Source organism: Pocillopora damicornis, chromosome 3, assembly GCF_964200805.1.
Source record: "Pocillopora damicornis chromosome 3, jaPocDami1.2, whole genome shotgun sequence".
Classification (NCBI taxonomy): Eukaryota; Metazoa; Cnidaria; class Anthozoa; order Scleractinia; family Pocilloporidae; genus Pocillopora; species Pocillopora damicornis.
Genome location: NC_142672.1, coordinates 11,950,386 through 11,971,199, shown reverse-complemented (window position 1 = coordinate 11,971,199; position 20,814 = coordinate 11,950,386). Strand labels below are relative to the sequence as shown.

At 37.3% G+C, this 20,814-nt stretch overlaps 2 protein-coding genes across 2 annotated transcripts; one reads left to right on the top strand and one right to left on the bottom strand.

Moving 5' to 3' along the window:
* Positions 1 to 6,421: 6,421 nt before the first annotated feature.
* On the top strand, positions 6,422 to 10,537 carry LOC113666109 (EGF-like repeat and discoidin I-like domain-containing protein 3). The gene is made up of 3 exons (XM_027181868.2): positions 6,422 to 6,499; positions 7,311 to 7,636; positions 8,409 to 10,537. The coding sequence occupies exons 1-3, from the start codon at positions 6,484 to 6,486 to the stop codon at positions 8,547 to 8,549; spliced, it is 483 nt and encodes a 160-aa protein (XP_027037669.2). The 5' UTR covers positions 6,422 to 6,483; the 3' UTR covers positions 8,550 to 10,537.
* Positions 10,231 to 19,099, bottom strand: LOC113666090 (E3 ubiquitin-protein ligase ZNRF2). Its single transcript, XM_027181850.2, has 6 exons — positions 18,030 to 19,099; positions 17,753 to 17,848; positions 14,685 to 14,744; positions 13,967 to 14,012; positions 13,498 to 13,559; positions 10,231 to 12,817 (listed from the first exon to the last, which is right to left on the bottom strand). Exons 1-5 carry the CDS (start codon positions 18,328 to 18,330, stop codon positions 13,502 to 13,504), a joined length of 561 nt encoding a protein of 186 aa, XP_027037651.2. The 5' UTR covers positions 18,331 to 19,099; the 3' UTR covers positions 10,231 to 12,817; positions 13,498 to 13,501.
* Between the last annotated feature and the right edge of the window lie 1,715 nt (positions 19,100 to 20,814).

Below are 20,814 nucleotides of genomic sequence, written 5' to 3'. Positions count from 1 at the left end.
TATATGAAAGTAGTTTATACAATGCTGATGTTAATTAAATTAAGCTACCTCGCAATGCACACATTATTTTGGGACATACACACATTACTTCCTTAAAATATGCCAGTCTAGACTTAAATATGCAAAGCACAATGTTTTTTGATGCAACACAACAGGTTCATATAAATTAAACTGAAAACATTCATTCTAATTCATAGTTATTAAACCATATGAGCTATAGGTAGTTGTGTAAATATGACCTGAAAAAACTCATTTATTCATCATTTCACGAGTTTATTACGAACCAACATAATAACCAGTTCCCACTTGGCTTGTCAGCTCAGTTGGAAGAGCACTACACCGGTATCGCAAAGGTCATAGGTTCAAATCCTGTACAGGCCTGAGTTTTTTTCAGGTCATATTTTCACTACCGCTAAGAAGTGTTTATTGCGGCGAAGATCGCTCTTCATATTCACTTCATATGAGCTACACCAGTTTATGAAAGCTAGTAGGCTAGTGCTAACACATAGACATGGATGACATTAATAGACATTGAAAGAAAGCTGAAATGTTATGAAATTTTCCAATTTTAGAGGCAATGATGAAAATTGATAAAGAAGATCAAGACGATGATGAAGTCACCTAAATATAACCTTTAAGTTTAGGTGGCTCTTAGATTTTGTAGTATAACCACACCCGCTTTATTGATAAATCAATTCCAATAGCGGCTAGCCATGTAGGCAATGCGTATCATTCAGCCTCAATGCTCTACGGAGATAGGCAAGATATCAGTCGAAAATTCGATACCTACCTATAACGGCATTGTACTTAAATTTTATGGTGACTCAATATTTAGCCGTCAAACATTGATTCACCAAATGTTACTTATTTAAATGACGTGGGCTTTCACACTTTTCTATTAACAATCATAACTTTTTTTTCCAATTATTTAAAACTAACGCTTCGCAGTGTGTTCGCTTGTTTAAATATCTTGTAACAAAGTACTTTGAATATTCCTCTTTCTAGATCTGCTTTCAACTATTCCATCCTGGAAGTACACGCGTCAGAAGGTTAATGGCTCTTACGCGAACTGCACGAATTTTCCAGCAATACACCAATGGATTTATGCAGGAATTACACAGACTTATAGAAATTGATACACTCATGCCCAAGGCTAATAATGGACTGGGGTTAGGTGACTTACGGAAAAAAGGAGAGATGATGCCATAGGGAGCGTAGCAGATAAGCATTATTACGAATATATACAGGGAATTAAACGCCAGCTTACTCGCGCGCGCAAATCGTGCCAATTGGTTATTTTGATTTTCAATTTCAGCCTCGTCGAAGATTTGATTCTGATGATGACGCGCTATTTTGTAGATCTTAATATAAGCGCATGTAGTAATTACAATTTTAAATAATATGTAAGAAGAGTTAACAATATCATTTAAAGAAAAAACCATTGATGTTAGAGCCATAAAAAAAGACCAAATCCAGACAGTTGCTACTACGATGAGTGCTCTCACTGCGGTTACCAACTCGTGATATCGTAGATGAAGTGACAGCCCAAGATATCTATCCACAGCTATGACTGCGATAGAGTTGAGGGATACCCCAGAGAGAAAAAGAGCGAAGAACCCCACTGTCTTGCTGATGTCGCACTCCAGGTTACTATCATAATCATTACTCTGATTGTTTAATCTGATCAAAGTTCTTGCCCTATAGACTGCAGAGAGGGGCAGGACGACCAAACCAACCAGCAAATCGGACACAGCCAGATTGATAAAGAAAACTCTTGAGGGGGGAGCTATGTTCGGGGCAGTCCAAAGGCGTAAATGACGATAGAATTGCCAATAATTGTTAGAAAGAAAGACATGGTGATAAAAATAAACCAAAACACATCGTAGTATGGATAAGCATCGATCAGATTCTCGGTGCTTTCGAGGAAATGAAGGCAACTATTCATGTTGGGTTTGTTGTGTCTTCACAGCGCTCAAGGATAAACCTCTCCGTTGGATAATGATGCTGTAAAATAAACATCCAAAAAAAAGAACATGGATGCGATCAGAAAGAAAATTCACTCAACCTCGAATGCAATGTTATTCTTTTTTCGATTTTAGGTAACGAGAATCATGATAAGATTAATAAAGCGTAAGGAAATCCATCCCACAGGTTTTGTTCTAGGAGAAAGAAAACTGAAATACTGTTGGTTTATAGTGCGAAAAAATCCACTCTTTGTGAAAAGTTTAAGCTGGTTACAGAGTTTTTGCCCTATAAGCGTGAAATTTCACCAAGAAGGACTTCAGAGACCCAACCTATCCAATTTTTTTTTAAATGTTAAATACTGTTGACGTTACCTTCTATGGATCGTCTTCTTTGTCAAATTTTCGCTTCAAAGCTTCCTCAAGTGCAGTGTTTTCGAGCTTGTTGAGAAGAAAATGTTTAGCAAAGCTGGAAGGGAGAAACAAAATTTTAGGAGGCTAGAGGTTGGCAGGAAACGAGTTAAGGGTCTCCAATAATCAGTCATAAATTTACCTCTATTGTTTCTTACCACTCTCAAAATTCAAGCTTTTTCTTTTAGCCATAGGCTATGTAATTTTTTGGTTGTGTCATCGTTGACATAATAATTCTTAGCGTACAAATCGTTTACGAAGTCACTTTTTCTTGAATAATTGTATAATGCAGATGATTGATGCCATCTCGCCAACGCAATGAACCAAATCAATTGAGGAACCACCAAACCACGACCATTTCCGTCGTGAAACATTTGAGTGTCCCTTCATGACCTTTCATTCAATGATTGATTTCCTTAGAACTTTGGAACCACTTTTCGAGCATTTCTTCCGGCACTAGCCAAGAAATCAATTTGTATTCATTATCACATCGAATACTTGAAAAAACCCAGCCCGGCTTTGCAAAGTGTTCAATTAGTCGATCTGGCGCTCTTTAGGGTAACTACAGTTTTGCACATTAACTGAGTGTCTCCAAAAAAAATTGGAGTCGATTAAAATAAAGAAAATTTGGAGCTGATTTCTCGGGCTTCTTTGCCACAATTACTTTATTCTTGGTGTGTTTCGAAGGTTTCGAAGATTCACATACTTTAAACATTTCAAATTTATTTTACTTTACGGATTTAATAAAATCCACGATTTCTATAACAGAAGTCATTTAAACCAAGCTGGCCACTCCGTTCAACGAATTCGAGCATTGAATTCCATCCAAGTTCTTGGCCATCTTTGCTTGTTTTGGTTCTAATAAGGAATAAGCGCTTGCGGGCACAGCTGAATTTAGAACATGTTATGGTTCGTCTCTTATCACTTAACAGTTAATGGAAACCCAAGTTATGAATCTGGGTTACTCCGCTCAAGAGCCTGTTCTCTTTGTGGATGATTCTCCTATTGAAATAAATCACCACTTAAACATTCTTGGTGTTCACATCGCCAGCAAGCTTTCCTTCAAAGATCACATATCAGCCTCCTTGAAGAAAGTTTATGCCAAGATTGGAGTTCTATGATCCCTAAAAAAGTTGGTTCCTACGGATGTTGTTCTCATAAAGTACAAGGCTCACATACTGCTACACCTTGAATACTGTGGTCCACTTCTATAAAGGACCCATACAACTTTGATCAATAACCTCGAATCTGCTAGCTACTATGCGTCAAAGGCCCTCTTAAATTCAGGTAACAGCTAAGATTACGATTCTGTTAGCATTGTATATTGCAAATATACACTCTCCCGAGTATAGACGGTAAGAAAGATCAATCTCTTTTCTCACTACTTAAATGAATAAAGGAAAAAAGTACCTGATTACGTCTATAATCTTTTCGAGCATCGTAAGACGCCTAGCGATTTAAGGAATAGTGGTCATCATCTTGTTGAACTCACCTATCACAATCGATATTATCATAACTCATTTACTTACAAAATATCGCATGTGCGGAATCAGCTCCCGTCACATATTAAGTAATGAACAAACTTGAGCGATTTTCGCAGGAAGTTGAAGACATTTGATTTTTCAAATTTAAAGGCAAGCTGCAAATGTAATTACTGTTTATCTAAGATTTTTTGATTATTGGCCTTTGGGTTCCTGATCCCATGCATTGATATTCATAAACTGATTGATTGATTGACTGATTGAAGGGGGCCAACCATTATTGATTACCCGGGAGCCGGAGGATCGTGATTTTTTCCGTAATAAAATTTACCTGGTCCCCCATAAGGCTCTGTACTAAACTAATGATTCCTCCTTGTTAGCAGCTAAAATTTTTATGACCCCTAGTCCTCCTCCCAAGATCAAATACCAATATTAAAAATCCATGCAGGTATTTGTCCTTAAATTTGTATCGGTAATAGGACCAAGTGGAGTCCAATTCGGTCTGTAATCATACGAATGATTACAAAATTGGACGACCGCGTAGCGGCAGTCTATTCGTCAATCACGAGAATGAATTCAGACAATAATTGAACGAAACGAAGTACTGTACCAATTAATCATAACCATTACAATTTACGAAAAAAACAAAAGCATTTATGTGAGAAAATATCTCCAATGGAGACATTGTCTAAAGAAAAATATTCCTCCATTTGGAAATTTCCCAGTTTCATAGAGTAGGTGGTTGTTGCTATGGTTATTTTAATCAGTTGTGATTGGTGGATTTAGCTAAAAGGACTTAGTAGGATTGGCCGCTTTCACTGTCCGATTACAAGTGTCAGATTACAGCCACTTGTCTGATTACACCGTTCGATTACAACTGTACATACAAATTAATGAAAAATAAAGCAGCTAATGCACCGATCACATTTTGAAGAAATTTTAATGATTATAATTAGAAGTATGATAACTGACAATTAGCGCCATGGAGACCCGATAAATGATGGCTAGTCTGTATGCCTCGTTTTCTGACCGACCAGTTTTGTAATTTGCAAATTCACTTCACAGATACTTGTTAGATATGAAAAAAAATATAATAAATTAGATTTGTCACCAGGAAATAAAATTTAATCTAACTCTGATCAATTGTGTAATGTTAGTTCATTATGTAGCCTTTCAATAGATAAGTCGTCAACACGATATCAAAGTATAGATAATTCAAACATTGTAGTTCGTGGTGCAAACATACGCAAAGATAATGCATGACTGATACGTATGCGCCATTGGATCACCAAATACATGGATACAGAATGATCTATGTTTGTGTCGTTTTGGCATTTTCTGCTTTTAGCTTAGGAGAATCTGACATGATTTCTAGTAATAGAGACTCTCTATCTCGTCCGGTAATAACTCGCAATCATCGCCAGCTTAAAGGCTTCACGTTCAACACATTTCACTCCGAAAGCTTGGTATCATGTGGTTTACGATGTCAGAGAAACCCTCGATGCCTGTCCACAAATTTCCGAGCAGGTTCAAGTTTTTCTGCAGAAGGAATTTGTGAGTTGAACGACGGAGAAAAAGAACTGAATTACGAGGAGGGAACAATTTATACTCAGTTTTCTGACCTGAAGGTAACACAAACAACATAGGATTCCGGCCTTTTGAAAATCGTCAGTTCTTCGAAAATTAATCAGTTTCCCCGGGAAGACCTTGATCTTAATCTTGAACTTACAAAAGCTTATCCTGATCTACATTTTAGTAAAGAAGTTAATTAAAGATAAAGCTGATTACTTTTGCTGACTACCTCACACCATATGAGTTCATATGGTTGTAAGCAATTTAATTCTTTCGACGATTTTCACACAAAAAAAACTTTTTAAAGTTCGATGAGAACTTTCACATTTGGGTAAGAATGAATGTTGCTTTGGAAATGTTTGACTGACTAGGCCATGTTAATTCTCTCATTTTTAAATTTTAACACCTAGTTCTTATTGCTCATGAAAGTAATTTTGCCTTCAATTCGCGTTCAATGATGGCGTGTTAATTTGGAGTACCTAGATCGACACAATACTTAGTTTCCGACAACAACAATAAATTATTCTCAACAACGATCGCAATTTTTTTCAAACATGCGGGGTGTTCGGTAATGACAATAAACAACAGAAACAAACAATTAACGAAATTTGTTTACCTCAACGATTAAAATAAATATCCAACCATTCCTGCCCGCAAAATAGCGAAGCTAATCGAGGTAAGAGGGAGATAAAAATTGAAATAAATTCTTCACTGGCAAGTGTGACTGAAAAAAGGAAATGATTAAGGGTGCACGCGTGTAAACGAACAATGAAAACAGGATAAGTTATTGAAAACCGATTAGGTAATACATATTACAACTGGAATGAAATTAAACGCGGAAAATATTTTGAAAGTAAAAGGATTATAGTTTTCTAAATTAATTTTGTTGAACTATTCAATATTGTATATTCTAGTGTTTCAGTCATCATCGGATTCAATTCGAAAATATTTCGACTTAATAACTCTCATTCTGTATTATTTACACATGTTTGCAGAACGACTGTCAGCTGACCGGCTGCTTTAATGCAGGCTCGTGCACTTTCAATGACGCGTTAAAAATGTTCAACTGCGAAAGTAAGTAGGACAATGAGGAAATATAAAGCGAGGTTTTAGTTCGACTAAAAACTGAGATCTTACATCACAGTGACTGACTCTTGATGGTTGGTGGGCGGAGCCCCGCCGCCTTCCCGTCATAAGGGACCTTAAGCAGTCAGGACGGCAACGCCAAGGAAGACTTCGATTAAAAAATGACTTTCTGCCTATAATTAGAATTTCAAAAATGGCTGCATGTGTTCACCGTCTGATACGGTGCCACACCTCAACTTCAGCATAGGGTATAAAGGAACCGTTGAGTTCCAATTGGAAATCAAAATAATTTGCAGTCGCGGTTTCGGTCTGCGGACAACGCAAATTGTGGTGATTTCACGTTGTTGGTTTGCATGGGACGGCTAAGAAATGTACAAAGTTTTAAAACGGACGTGCTGAGCTATTGTTCTGCCAATTAGATCTTTTGTTTTTCCACGTCCTCGTTGCCGTCGCCGTCGTGGTTTGCTTAAGGTCCTTATACTCTCCTCTGGCGCGGTTCTAAGGACGAATGAGAGATGAATGGGAACGAGGAAGTAACCATGACACTTTCTAGAAAGAATTTTTTCAAACAAAGTGGTAGGATGGGTTTTCAAACAAGCTAGAAGCTGGTATTTGAGAGCACTTTTTGCTGTGCGATGAAACTTGCACGACGTGTTAGTAATGAAAAGGAGCCTCTTTTATGGGAATTATAGGTAAGCTTAGGCTAAGAAACAGGATAATTTTAATTTTATCAAATGAGTTATTCTTTACGCTGGGTAGTTTGTTTAAAAGATAATTTTCATCATTTTTTTCAATGTAGCGTGCCAAGTGCCACTCGACATGGAAAGCGGAGTTATTCTTGACCAGCAAATCAGCGCCTCGTCAAGTTACGGTTATGCATACAGCGCGCGTAATGGCAGGTTAAACTTCACGCCGGTCAGAGGTTGGGCTGGGGGGTGGTTATCACAATATCTAGACACTGCTCAGTGGTTTCAAGTGGATTTGCTGAAAACAACGAGGGTGACAGGCATAGCGACTCAAGGGAGATCTGGGTTCAACCATTGCATTACGAAATACAAACTACAATATGGCGATGATGGAAAGACCTTCAGATTTTACACAAGTTATGGAGAGAATTTGGACAAAGTATGAAATTCGTCCTTATATATAATTTACATAAAAACCTAGCCTACGAGCAGACCCTTGTCATTAGTACTTCGGTGCATGCGTTTCTTTACTTGTGAGAAAGTACGTGGTCTTGTGTAACACTAGCCTACGAGTGATCTGAAAGAGTTCTGGCATAGCCTACGTGTAGCCGTACCCTCCCCTCACCCAGGGTGAAACGGAGGCGAGGGGGGAGAGGGTAAGGCTACACGAAGGCTAGTTCTGATAAACCCCGGCAAACCCCGGCAAACTTCTCCACGACTAGTCTCAAATCTTCCTGCAGCCAGAAAAACGCGAGTGCTGCAGCCCTAATGATGGGGGGCTCCTCACGAAGCGGACACGAGGCTTGGTATTACTGGATTAATTGTTGTAACGACAATAGAAATACCTCGGCAGAGGAAACATTCAAATATCTTAAATTTCTAAAACCACTAAGCTCTGAATTTAACAGAAGCGAAGAGATGTGAGTGCTTCAGGTTCATTCGAAAATTTTGAAAGGATATCGTTAAGACCTCATGCCCCCAACCCCCCCCCCCCCCCCTTTGGATACAAGCGGGTTGTGGACGTCCTCTTTTTCCTAAGCAATGATAGGACAGCTCTAAGGTGTTGATTAGTTTTACCAAGGTGTTGGTTCCAAACCACCATGATTAGAATTTATCATGATGATTGTCAGAATCGAGTTGAGGACGGTTGTATCTGAATCTAGATCGCGTTTTTGTTTTTGTTTTTTTGTTTTTTTTTTCACTTAACGCAGGTTTTCCTGGGAAACACAGACAGGGACACAGTTGTGTATCACGATCTTAACCCGGTCATTGATGCTCGCTTCGTTCGAGTTCTTCCCATGGAATGGGAGCGGTACATCTCCATGAGATTCGAACTCTATGGTTGTAAATAGCTGTCAAGGTGAGAAAAACCTTATTGAGCACTCCCCCCCCCCTCCCCAATCTCCTCGCGTTATTTTTAGTGGTAACAAAATTTTGAGTCGTTTTGGGATAATGAGAGCAGTTGAATTCTTTTCCACGGAGATAATTGGTTACCAATTAAACAGAACTTACTTCTGGCTGTTAAGAACTGGTCCTCCGCCTGACTTGACGCAGCTGCTATGACGTAAGTATTGATTTATAGTACTAATGGACCGAGTGGAGTTCAATTCAGGCTGTAATCTTACGGGTGATTAACAAATCGGGCGACCGCGAAGGGAGAGTCCGATTTCTCCATCACGAGTATGATTACAGACAGAATTGGACGACAACTAATCAAAACTATGACAAAATTCGGAAAAGAAACTAGACATCAGTACGTTTTCATAAAAAAACAACACCTAGTTAACTCGGCGAAATGCCAGACAAAAGCGCACATAACGCGTTCTCTCCACTTCCACAGGCATGACGTGTTAATTGTCCCTTTAACTGTGCTTCTACAATGCCCAATTACAAGCATGACCCGTACACTGTCCTATAAGTGCTCAAATCGCGCTGGTGATAACCAATCACGTTCGAAATTTTTGTTGCAGTTTTGATTAATTCTTATAAAAGAAGCCCAATTCTTCATAGGCTCATGGCGGAAGGGGCCACAGAGGGGTAACATTTCATTGGATTCCACCCAGTTCCCTTTTGATGAGTATGGCTAAAAATACTCTCTTGAAATGACGCTTTTGTTTCTTTGTTTTCGTCCTTGTAGACAAACAACACACCCCCCCAAAAAAGGCGAAGATCTTGTGTGCTATTGCCGGAATGGAGACGAAAGGTTCTAGTGGAATTGAAAATGCATCTGTTCAGCAACATTGACCCGTGCTCGACAATGCACGATCATCTGACCTCTGCCGATTCTTTAATTATGATAATCCACGAAATGAATCAATTTTGTGTCAATTTTGTGAGTTAGTGTCAGGATAGACTGCGAGCAGTTCTTTCTTTTCATCGAATCAAAGTCCTTGCGAGTCAAAGAAAATTAGTGAGAAAAAAATATTGATGCTAGCGCGTCGCTCCTAAATTTCCGCGCGGTTTGCTGACATCGTTTTTCATTTTTTTGTTAACAGATTCCTTTTAACCTGCGCGAAGTACTAAGGCAAAAAGGAAGGACTGTTCGCAGTCTAGTGTAAGGGGGGGCCCGGGGCAACATCATTTTGTATAGAGTGAGAAAAGGCTCGATGCTCTGTAACATTTCCCCCTTCCCCCACCACCCATGCTCCGCGAACTGGTTGCTTTCAGAAACTCAGAGGAAATTAAAATAGTTTTTCTCATCACAAAATTGGTTTTAAGGACTTAAGAAAGATTTACGACTTTCCTGGTGGCCAGTTGGCTCACAAGGGACGACTTGCAGCAATCATGCGAAAATTCATTGAGTAACAAAGTGTTATGGCACTCAAATCTGAAAACTGGTCTTCAGGTCAGCAGGACGGAAAACGGTTGTGAAAAAAAGGAATGTTTTGAAATGAAAAAGGTGAAGATTTGGAGAACCGAGCCGCACACCACTATTTGGAAACCAATTTCAAAGTGAAATTCATCCTCAGTCATTGAAATCATTGACAACTTGTTAAGTATAAGTGTCTGGTTAATTTAAAGCTCTCAACAACATTTTCAAACGTTTCCTTTATTTTTTACATTCCAGAAGCCAAAGCAATAGCAATTATTTTTAATTATCTTCTGAAAATTTAACGAGGTTGCACAATAATTTAACCATCGTTTAAAAGCACCTTTTAAAACATGTTACTAAATGCATTATGCCTACACGAGGTACATTATTTAGTGTACAATAACTAGTTGATAACACTCAACAAATCTGGGGTCTAACTATATACAAGTAAATATCTGCTAAAATTAAAAAGCCTCTCTGCTATACACAGTACTGAGATAAAGATACTTTGACGTTTCATTAAACTCTGTGGAATGAATCGGAAATGTTTGAGTTTGGTTGTTGTGGTGGTTTACTTTATCAATTATCCTGAATGAGTTATACCACGTTATTAACTGACAGATATTTATCAACTGATCCAGGCTTTTGTTGTAAGCTTTAGCAACTACATCTTCCTTTATTAAACTGTGGTTAATTCTCTCAAGGAAATGTGCTTCACTTCTCTATGAGCTATCTTAGAGGAAGCCCGCTGAATGAATCCAAAATAATGTGAACTGTATTGTAAAACAAAGAGAAAATTACTCAAGAACTTATTTCAACCATTGTATCTGAAGAGAGAGGAATCACTGGAGAGAAAAGGAAATTTCAAATGATATTGCAAATTCTTTATATTTCAATGGTCAACTCATTGCATGCAATGCTATACGCGACCTATTTAAACAACTAGTGAAATATTGAAGTGGAATAACAAAGCAAAGAGATAACATGACCTGTTAAACAATTGCTGAAGGTAAGGCACAGGATGTCTGGAAAGTATAAGCACAAAGCAAGATTCTTGGACAGTCAAAATTTACTTTCTTATGGCAGGAGTGCAGAAAGTGACCTTAAGATTTCTATGAACCAGGCTATGGGGCGAAGAGTTCTTCAGCTTTGGTGAGCTATGACACACTTCATATCTTTACTTTCATAATAAATTGCAATTTTTAGCTTTCCTATTTTATGACATTCAGTTTGGGATTTTTAAACATTTCTTTGTTTTTTCTTAAGCCTTGCCATTTCAGCTTATAGTAGTTTTCCAGTTTGAGAAATACTTATGCTATTGCCCCTTAAAAACTAACCCCTTTTCTTAGTGTTTCACCCTGAAGAAGCTTGCTAAGTATGCCATTCAAGTTTAAAGCTTCAGACCTATTGCTACTTATTACTTTTTCTTCAAAGCTCCTAGTACGGGTACCACCATGTTTAGTTCCTTAACCCTTTACACCCTAACATCATTGTATATATTCTCCATACTGTTCTACATACATTTCCTAAGGTGCTGACAAGGAGAATTTGTTTAAAAATCAAGAGCTCCCTTACATGGTGACGATTTCCTTCACTCTTGTTACTTTAATGTCTGATTCAGGGGTGATATTGTAGGGAGATGCCAGTCAATCCCAGTGGTCAAAGGGGTATTCATTGGGGATTTTTTTAAAAACAATGTTTTAAATACAAAAATAAAATACATGTTCTGTAATTAATAAATCAACAGGAAAAAAATTCAACAATTTTACCTCTACTCAGCATTGTTTAAATTCTTTAGAGTGAAATTTTTTCTATAATTGTTTAAAAATCACAGATTGATGAAGCGTAACGTGAAATAAAATAGAAATTGTACATAACAGATGAAACAAATGGCATTTATAATTGCACCTGAGAAGCAACAAATGATCAGATATAGCCAAAGAAATATAACCTGAAAATATTGCCAACTGATGATAATTTGTACCTTGTAGCAATGGCCTTCTAGTGTTACCTATCTTAATGCCTCATGAGGATGTTTGGAATTTTAAAAAAAATTTCAATTAAAACTTTGTCCAGCTTTTTTTCAGGGAACAGCAAAATGAGTGGTAGTCCTGATCATAGAATTGTGTCACATATCAATTTTAAATCTATAAGAATAGCAATTATAGTTACTAAAATATATCTACATATACATCTACATGTTAAAATAATATTCAGCTGCTGTACAGCCAAAAAGCAACAACACTGTTCTTATTGCAAAACCACAACACAGCAAGACAACAACTTTTTTTGTGTGCTACTCGTGAATATGATTTAATCTAATAATTTTGTGAAGGGCCTACCTCATGCAATACCAATAATACACAACATTTTATCCACTGAATTTATAAAACAAGGAAACAGTCTTATCTATTTCCTAAAAGTTGAAAGTATTCTAAAAAAAGTGTTTTAGTTGTAGTCCAGAAAATATATTATTTGCTTTCCACCTTTCCTACAAAAGGCCTCTTGTAGCACACAGTTGTAGAACACTCCCAGAGTTAATTTAAGAAACCAAATTTAGTGCTCTCCATTAATCAAAAATGTTGCCAAAACATTTTGCTGCCATGGGATTGAGGTTGAACTGGATTGCCTTCAGCACAGGTTTCAATAACAAAAAAAATCATCTATGAGAAAGGCACTACTTTCAATAAACAGCAAATCAGCTTCTTCTCCTAATGGTCCAAATTCCAATGCTGTTTGAAAACACCACAATACCTAAGCTACTGTAAACTTGTTATATTCTGCAAATTCTTGAGGAAAGTGCATAGCCTAGAAAAAAAATACATCACTTTAAGCAAAAAATTACTTATATTACTGTAGTTATTTTCAAATGCAGGAGACTACCTTTAATTTGCTACATTGCTAACAAGTACAAACTTTTATGTCACGGTAGCAAAGGGGCTCACTTTTTGCCACTGTGATCCAGCATCAATTCCCACACCTTGAATCACATGACGGCCAAGTTTGTGATTAGGTATCTCCTTGCTCAGAGGGTCATATAATTTTTATTATTTCAGAGTATTTCTAAGATTGTCTCCATCACCCAGACATATGTTGAGATGTCTGATAGGGCCAGTTACCTTGAGCAGAATGATTACAAGAAAAGCAAGCTTCACACAACAGTACTAAATAAATACATTTGGGCATTCAAAAGTATGGCTGGCAGCCATTGCCTACTCTTTTCATTAATTCATGAATCTGACTCCACACTTTCTCAATTTCATCAAACCTTTTTAAGGACACACCCAGGGGAAGAAAGAGAGTTTGCTAGAACCTTTTGATGCCCTGAAGCAAGGATTACATGTAGGCACTGTTTTCCCAAAGTGAACGTCACAAATGACCCCTGCAAGTAGCTCATATGCTTCTCTCATGCTCACTAAACTTCCCGTGTGCATCCTTAGCTCCATGTACACACCCTTAGTATGAACCAATTGTTAAATAAAACTCACATTACTAATTTGTTGGATGTTCAGGACATGACCTGTTCACCTGGAACCAATTGTCAATACAACTGTAAAACAAAGCAAAAAAAGAGAGACAGAAAGTGAGTATAACATGAAGAGGAATATCCACACATTATCTAGAAAGCAGGTATTGAGAACACTAAAACTTATCAGATCCAAGTGTTTCACTTGATATAACACCAAATCCTCATAAATAATTTACTCAGAAATGTGAAGCAGCTGGGGGGAGGGGGGGAAGGGAAGAATGATCAATCAGATCTTGGGAGTAAAAGGATAAATGGAAAAAAAAGAATTGAGAAATATTCTTACAGAAATCTTACATTCATACAAGTATCTTTGTTCTTAATTCACAACAAGAAAAATTGTAAATTGTTGGAATAACATGTGCCTTTTTCCATTAGCCTAATACCTGACATAAATTACTATTATACTTCTCAAGAAAAACATGGTGTACCTCTTATGATATACACACAAACAAGGCAGCCTTGCTATAGTATCACCTGCCAGAAACATAAGTAAATAAATAAACAAATGCATTAACAAAGAAAGATATACAGAAATTGTTTTCTGAGGAAATTGATGCCAAAACTATTTTTTCATGCTACACACTACACCTCTGAAAATTCAACCCTTTCATTCCCTAAAGTGGTCATATTCTTGTCATAATTTTTTGACAAGTATAAAGCAAATGTAGTTTAAAAATTAGGAGAAAACCTGTTGGCATTTAACTCAAAATTCTCATGACTACATGTTGCTGAAAATGAAACCTACAGCTATTCACTCATCAGTTGGGGGAATCAGTCTTCATATCTTGAAAATGAAAGGATTACACTTTGTTACCAGAACCCAGTGCTGAAGTCTGCTTTCCCAGCCAATTCTTTAACAAAATTTAAAACAAAAGTGGAATACTGGACAGACAACAGTCACTTCAAAGAAGACAAACAGGACATTGCTATTGACTGGGATGATAATGAACAGGACTAACAGAGGATTGACAAAGTTATTATTTCAATAATCTTTATGTTCCACAAAGAGATAAATAGCCTTCAAATCGCTACTGCATAGCTGCTTATTTTTAACAGAGCCTTATAAAAGGCTATCTTCATTTTACTGGTAAAATGAATGATTTCTAAACACAATTTGATTTGCAGTTCACAAGAAACATCTCATACCTATACTCAAGTCTTCAAAACATATAACACACTCTCCATTGTCTTGTTTAAGCACATCCTCTAAAGAGAGATTAATGAATTCATGTTCAGAATAAATCTTATCCCTAGTCGAAGTCAATAAATTAGCAGAATTTAAAATCTACCAATACTCTACACCCCTCAATACCTTAAATTATCAAACAAGCAATGCAGTTTTCTGAAAGGAGAAAAATGAACCACTCAATATGACTGTTCAACAACAATCTGTGATTAGGTTTGAGTGCAGTGGCTTAGTATGCTGGGGTCTGACATATTACAGGTTAACAGTAATGCCACTACTAAGCCAAATTTAAAATGGTGGCATCCATAGTTACATTTTCAACATATTTGCAGATAATTTTTAAAAACTTTGGTTACCCTGTAGACTGTCAAGATGCATTCAGAGTCTTAATTTCACACTCTACTTTTAAAGGGTAAGATAAAACCATAAGGCTCTAGAGGATACTTGTCCTTTGAGAAGAAATGAAAATGATCATCTGTCTAGTTTTGCCACAAAAATGATAAGTTACATACCACAAACCAGCAAATGTATAGTATTGAAATAATAATAATAATAATAATAATAATGACATAATGACACGTTTTGTAACTTTGGAGTGCTCAATAGACAATTTTTCCGAGGTTAAATCAATTCCATACACAAATCAGCTCTCCAAGTTGCCGTATTTAAGTCACTAAATATGAAATGAGGAACTTAAAAATGGCTCTATGTTAAATAAAAATGAAGTAGCCCATCACATCAAGCACATCCTACATGGTTGATTTTGTAAAATCTCTAGCAGCTGAAGGTCTGGTAAACACATCATAATCCTGACTTGTGATTTTAGATTCTATAATGTTAGTAAGTCAGATAAAAACCAAGATTACATTCTCAGTAACACATCCTGAAATCAAAGACTCAATTTTTTGACCTCCAAGTCAAAGTAGCTTACTAATTGATCAATAACTGCTGCAGTTGACAATAATCAAGTCAAAATTCCGGACGCTATCAACCCTAAGGTTTCCTCTCAAATTATCAACTTAAGTCTAAAACACTGAGCCAAATACATCTTTTTCCAATGTGACAATAACAAACAGAAGAGTCACACAAACCTTTATTCTGAAAAGTAAATAAGATGGAGGATTTCCAAAGCAGAACAGGAATTAAATGCTGGAAACCAAAGTTTTCACTACCAAGTCATTTGGGAAGATTATTTTTTTCAGAAAATCTATAAAAGACCAGTTTACTCTTTTAAACTCACATGATCCTAAAAATGTAAGATACAGTGGAATTTTGCTGACCCAAGCTTGGAACACGATTTCTGTAGAATCAAGACTGATACCATTTACTGTGAAAAAATTTAAGACATAGGCAACAAGCTAATGTAAACTACCCTTTTTCTTTAGTAGTTTTCCATCTCAGTGAGTAGTTTGAGTAGCAAATTCTACTGTAGCTAATTTGTGATGTGGACATATTACTGCATTGTCTGGTTCGACACCTATCAGCATAATCAATATAAACATCCATTTACGAAGGGACAGGCTTTGAATGTGACTTGTATAACTTTACTTGGTTTGGTAATTATCTGGGGGCAGAGAATTCTCCAGCGAGGTCACAAAATTTTTTGGCAACATGTCAACAGTTTCAGCTACTGTTTGTTCAGATTTGGAGAAAGTTCTCTTGTTCTTTGGACCAATCTCCTGCTACTGCATTTCCCAGTATTTTTCAGTAACCCAAACAAACCACAGCTATCAGTATTAATCGACTTCTATTATGACTGTAGGAAATGGGTTTTATCTTAGTCTGACAAAGGATAACATTTCATGGCTCAATTCTTGATTCAAAGGTTACTCTTATATCAGTTATTGCAATGTACAACGTCATGTGCACACATGCCCAAGCAGACTATTTTTGCATGACGTTATCTCAGAAAACTTTTAATAGCTCATGTACCTGGACTGTCTATCATGAAAAGAGCTTTAAAGATAAAAAAAAATTGGAAAAAAGATATAAAAAAAGAGATGTCTTGAAGTGCACCTTTGACAATTGTTATCTATAAAAATTGCACTGCCACGAATTCAGGGCATGAATCAGATTTTGGTGCAACAAGTAAAACTTCCAAAACACAGCCATTTGATCAAAGGAAAAAAAAATAGAACATGTACCGACGCTGAATAACAAGCTATTTCGTGTTTGTTCAGGAATATAATAAAATATTACAAAATTACAAATTCACAAAGTAAAATCGAAACATCGAGAATAGGAGATAATGTGATATCTCTGAAACAAATAATCAATAATTTTAGAGAGTGTAAATTTTGCAATTAGGAAAAAATGAAACGCGATTGGCTTCATCAATATGTAAATGAAGTGTTCAAAATATAATGTGTGCCGTAGGAAAATTTACACTAAGAAAATAGCCATAAAAGTTAAACCTGTACCAAACAACGAAAGTTACATACGTTACAATATCACTTTTCATATTTCTTTGGTTGTGGGAAAAATTTGAATGATTTTACCACTCGCTGGAAGGTTCCATATTGTACTATAACACAAAAATGACAAAAAATTGACAAAACTCATCAACGATCTCCCGGCATAGATGAATTCACCTGCGTTGAAAATAGGAACAATTCTCATATTTTTATGGACAAGCCTCTTCAATGACTGTGCTGACCGAGAAAGATGGACAGTTTAAATAATCGTGCAATCCAGAAACCATCGTTATGTCATCATCGAGTTTGAACTATATCAAATTGAATATACAAAGAAAAAGACGAATTCTTTTCAAATTCGGACAAAAATTCTTTGTTTGTTTCTAAAAAAAAGATATTTATTGCCAAGGTTTATGTGGAATATAGAAATACTGTATGAATCATTCTTCCGCCCGAACCCACAAATTAGAATTCTGAAGTGGCAAAGAGATTTCAGCTGACAGTATGAGACAACAAATTGATCCAAGGTTCCCGTGCCGGACAAGAGTTAACTTTATGAACGCAGTTTTTAACATGTTTGAGATCAGACGAATCAGAATTCATTAAAAACTTACCGTTGTACGTAATTCGAGGCTTGGTGAGGCAAATTACCAAATGAAGCTCAATATCTTCAGCCAAAATTACTTTCGAGCAGACGGGACATTTCACCCCTACAAAGAAAATTTAATCACAAAATATGGTCGCGTTCAAACTGCACGAATCGTCAAAACGACAAGATTAGGCTTTAACCTGTAAGTAAATAGTCTCACTTCACCCAACTACCCGACTGATTATCGCATTTGGTTAAATACTAGCCAATCCCGGAGGAAAGGACAATATATTTGATCTTACCGTTTAAAAACGTAGTGTAAGCGAACAAATGCGAAGGGAGCGAGTGCGCTCCCTGCAGGGCAAGTCCTCGCGGCGACGGAGAGTTATCCTCTGGCGAAGAAGACAAATCAGACTCCTGAAAGGAAGCCGAATGGCCAGGAATCGATAAAGAATGTCCAACATTGTTTAATGAACGAGTTCGTATTCTCGGATCCAGCGCAACAACCCTTGAAGTCTCTGATAAGCCGGCGGTCGCAACAGCTCCGTTACCGACGTTGCGTGCGTTTGTTCGCCCATTGTGGCTGGATTGCTTCGCTCCCATAATATTCAATCGCGTCAAAAATTTCCAAAGAGCCTAAGCTGCCCTAGCAGCACCAAGAGAGAACATTTACATGATATTCTCAGATAGAGAAAATGAGACTATTCTCTCCTCGGCCTTCATGGTTCCTAATCACGATGTTTTTGTTTGGAAACTGCTAAGGAGTTTGGCCGCACTGCCTGATGGGATGTTTCTTTTCGTCACGCCACAAGATGGCGACCAATCGTGAACAGTCCTTCAATTTCCCTTTCCTCCTTTCAGTTTCTCGTACTTCGTCTAGACTAATCCAGACTGAATTGCCTAAAATGTCATTTTCTTTGATAAGAAGTCCAAACAGAAACATCTGTTGAGCTGAAGTTGAAAAAATTTAATTCAACCTTACTACTGACTGATCTATCGAAAGGAAAAAATTCGGTGGAGATGAAAAACTCGCTACACTACTCGCACGAGACTATGCCGCGTGTCCCTAAGTCACGAGTTTTCTATTTGTGTTTCTCTCTTTTTTTTCTTTTCTTTTTCCATCGACCCTCAATTTAGACCATGGCTTCAGATGATCAGCTGACTATCATTCTCTTCCATCTGGCCTCTTATTCTCACGTGCTAGACCGCTATGAATCGACATACGTCGCCAACTTGTGCCATCAACGTGTACACCAGTCTTCATTTTTCGTGCCTCGTAAGCAGTCTTCTTCATTTAATATTTAAGAATTTTCGACATGAGTGATATAATCGAAAATAAACACCCGCACTGGCCGTGCAATGTGTGAGAAATATACGTCTGCTACTGTCTACACGTGAGGTCAACATGACCGGATATCGTCGATTTTTTTTTGTTTTGTTTTGTTTTTTGGTTCTTTTGTTTATTTGCTTTTTTTTTCACTTTTATAAGGACCAAACGGAAGCAGAAATTACGAGGCTAGACCCGTAAAAAAAGGATTCATTACATGGCCGAAAATAAAATGCAAAAATTAATAATTGACGAAACTCGTCATCGCAAAAACAGGAAGTCCAATATCAAAAAGTAAATCCGTGTGGATATAATTTAAGTAAGCTGGATATAATTTAATTAAAACGTCTCGCCTTCTTTCGGCTCTGTTATCTTAGACTGATTGGTTTACTGTAAAGGCGAGAAAGAAACTTGACGATCGACAAATTACGACGCTGTTGGGAAACTCATAACCGTTATATCATAGTCACATGTCCTTCTAGAGGATCCTTTACTCCCATGGTGCCTCTCTCGCCCCGGGAAAGCAAACTTTTGGAAAAACCCAGCCACCACTTAGATCAGTGAGCTAGTAAGCTTGTATAATCAGACTCACAGTTAGAAAATGAGAAGTACTGAATAAAGGCAAGGGCGGGGAAAAAGCCACTAAATCGACTGTGATCTGTGAAGTAGAGGGCAATTGAAGTGGATCATTCCAGGGTAAGCTAACCTTCCTTTAAAAAAATTTTAAAAAATAAATAAAAAAAAAAAAAAAAAAAGGGAAAAGACGGTCATCCTTATCCTGTGCGATCGGCTTCAACGTTTTGATCAGCAGTTCAGTGAAGAGGCTGATCGATATCTCATTGCCAACCATTCTAAGGGCCTATTCTAGTCACCAGGCCTGGGTTGTTCAAAGCTGAGTTTAGAAAACGCAGGGTCAGTCTGAGAGTTGATTTCAGGTCTGGAAGCTTTAAAAAAAATGCAGTTCAAATCTTTTTGCTTGCAATTTAATCACTGGATGTTCTAGCGAGAATAGGGAAAATTGTCTCTGAAAGGTTTTTGAACAAAGGAATAAAGAAACCTGGATGAAAATTTACCCCTGAGTTAGCGCTAATCGGCCTTCGAACAACTGGGCCTTGCAATTTATCATTTCCCTTCAGGTGCTTGAATGGCCTTGGTATTTCGGAAACTGATAAGCTCAAGGTAAAAGAATTGTTGCTATGGTAAATTATGCAATTAACTGAATACCAAACGCCCTCTAGAAGGTCTTTCTGTGTAAATTGGATTTAAGATCAATACCGTTGCGGGATTCATAAGAGAGGATAAGGAAATGTTCTAAAAACAGCTTTAAAAAGTCAATGATTGAATTAAAAGGATCACTCACCTCTCGGTAAGTGAAAAGTTATTTATCCAACACATTGGGGTGAGCAATAAGAAACAAAGCCTCACGGATTTCCAAGCTATCCAGGCCGATTCTTCCGTCATGTCTGATATTGCAAACAATCATCAGATACACCTTCGTGGTCCTATAGAGCCTAAACTTCAAGAACTTCCGCACAATGAACAATTTGAAAACATCGGCTATACCGATTGTAACTCAACTCAAGATTTTTGAAAGACATCAGCCCACGAAAGCAGACATATTTTCTGTTGTCGCTTCTTTCCTCTGCTTGAAAGAGACCAAAAGAGAAAACCCTTCTACGATCGCAGTCCAGAGAGACCTAACGCCCTACATTACAGATCTGGCAACCGAACACACTGATTCCCCAGATCATATGAAACAC